Here is a 1786-nt window from a genome sequence, read left to right on the forward strand (position 1 = left end):
AAATTTTTTTAAAAAAAGAATAGATATATAGTTACATTCTCTAAATGAATAGAGGGATTTGTTCTAATAGTGTTTGTAAATAGGATATCATGTCCACATCTTGTACAGCAATTAGCCACTGGGAAGAATGAATGCAATGTGTTAATTATTGAAACTGTCCTACCAATTTGGTTTGAAACTGTCTCATTGCTATTTGTTTCTCAATAAAATTATGGGGAAAAAAATTTAAAAATAAATAAATAAAACCAGGAATAAGGCAAAAGAAAACCCAAAACACTGAATTAAAAGCATTTGGATTTACAATGACATGTTTTCCTGCCATTTCTCAGAAAACCTTTTCCTTTTCTTTTGTAGCTAAACGAACAAATGAGGTGATTGTGGGAAATGACCAGCTCATGGAAATCTGAATTCTGAGCAAGACAAACTCCTTCCTTTTGTCATCCACAACTGCAGATGTTGGCTGGCCCACCTGTTTGACTCTGTATTTATTTTCCAATAAAGGACTTCCACACGTGCCATTTGTGGATCAGTTCCAGGCTCTGCCTCTGTAGGCTCCAGATATACACAGTGTCTGTTCACACATAGTATGATAAAGACCATTCTGAGCAAATAATGTGGAACAGGATAACACAGTGGCCTGCCTCTTGTTCACCAACGTTACCAGGTAGGGAAGCAGCTTTGCAGTGGTAGGAAGCTACGTTCTGACTGGCTGACTGAGTCTAGTCCATAAGGCATTTTCCACCTAAAAATGACCTAGAAGTACTTCAATCCCTGACACTAATCATGTTTTCTATACCCATACCCTTAGCTGCTGGTAATGCCACCCCAAGCATCAGCCTGGGACTTACTGCTCCAGTACCTGTCACACAGACACCCAGCACCTGCCTCTACCCTACCATTCACTGTCATCTTTCCAGCCTAACTCAACTCCTGATCCTTGCAGCCTCTGAGAGTGATCAAGAGGGGAGATCTGTCCAGCCAGCATGCCTGTCCCCACAGATTTTCATGGGGTAGCACATTGAGAGCCATGATCTAAGCCACACCATGCCCTTCTCTGCTTCCTCTTGATCAGGACGTTCAGCCAGGTGAAGAAGACCCAGGAACCAGTGTCATTTTTGAAATTGTTTCTGATTCTTCTCTGCTATATTTTTACCACCCAAATCTTTTTTTTTTTTTGGGGGGGGGTGGTACCAAAGATTAAACTCAGGACCCTGTGCTTGCCAGGCAAGTGCTTATTCTACTGAGTTATCTCCCCAGCCCCTCTGCTGTATTTTTATGTCCTAATTATACAGACACTGCTGCTTCAAATAATTAAAAAATGAGATTTCTATATTCACAGCTCTTTGGAGTCCTATCCACTTTCTGTCTACCACCCCTGCTCCTAAACTTAAGTACTCTGCTCTCTTCTCTCCCTTCCCTGCCTTTATGACCTGCAGGTGTTTGGTGGAAGATAAAAGTGGCTCCGGGGGTGAGATTTCACCTGGAATTATCAAAGTGAAGGTTTCCCTTGATGTCCTCACTGTAGGTGGCAATAATTATAAGGAATGGTTTGAAATACTGGTTTCTGTGCTGGTTCAAAACTCTCAAGGCTCTCAAGTTCTCCTGAGCAGTCTTGCCTGATCTCAGTGTTCTCACTGCCCTTGTGTGAGAGTGAGAGTCAAAGAAGATTCCTCCCCTGGGAGAGCCTCCACCAGCCTTCCGGACAGCTCCAGAGCTCCTCATTCTTCCTACTGATGAGGACAAGGTTCCTAAAAGTGTGCCCTAGTCACCCAGGAGCTGAAATGGT

At 42.8% G+C, this 1786-nt stretch overlaps 1 protein-coding gene across 4 annotated transcripts in view; it reads left to right on the plus strand.

The window, feature by feature from the left end:
* The window catches only part of Eif2b3 (eukaryotic translation initiation factor 2B subunit gamma), a 152925-nt gene extending 151644 nt beyond the window's left edge, over window positions 1-1281 (plus strand). For 2 of the 4 annotated variants that reach the window (XM_004639198.1, XM_004639199.2), the window contains exon 12: window positions 355-514. In XM_004639198.1, coding sequence (XP_004639255.1) covers window positions 355-407 — 53 coding nt within the window. In that variant the 3' untranslated portion in view covers window positions 408-514. Of the gene's footprint in view, window positions 1-354 lie in introns of all 4 variants that reach the window. The other 2 variants (XM_023724243.1, XM_023724244.1) reach the window with 2 other exon arrangements.
* The last annotated feature ends 505 nt before the right edge of the window (window positions 1282-1786 follow it).

The sequence above is a fragment of the Octodon degus genome, unplaced genomic scaffold (genome assembly GCF_000260255.1).
Source record: "Octodon degus isolate 3935 unplaced genomic scaffold, OctDeg1.0 scaffold00107, whole genome shotgun sequence".
Taxonomy (NCBI): domain Eukaryota; kingdom Metazoa; phylum Chordata; class Mammalia; order Rodentia; family Octodontidae; genus Octodon; species Octodon degus.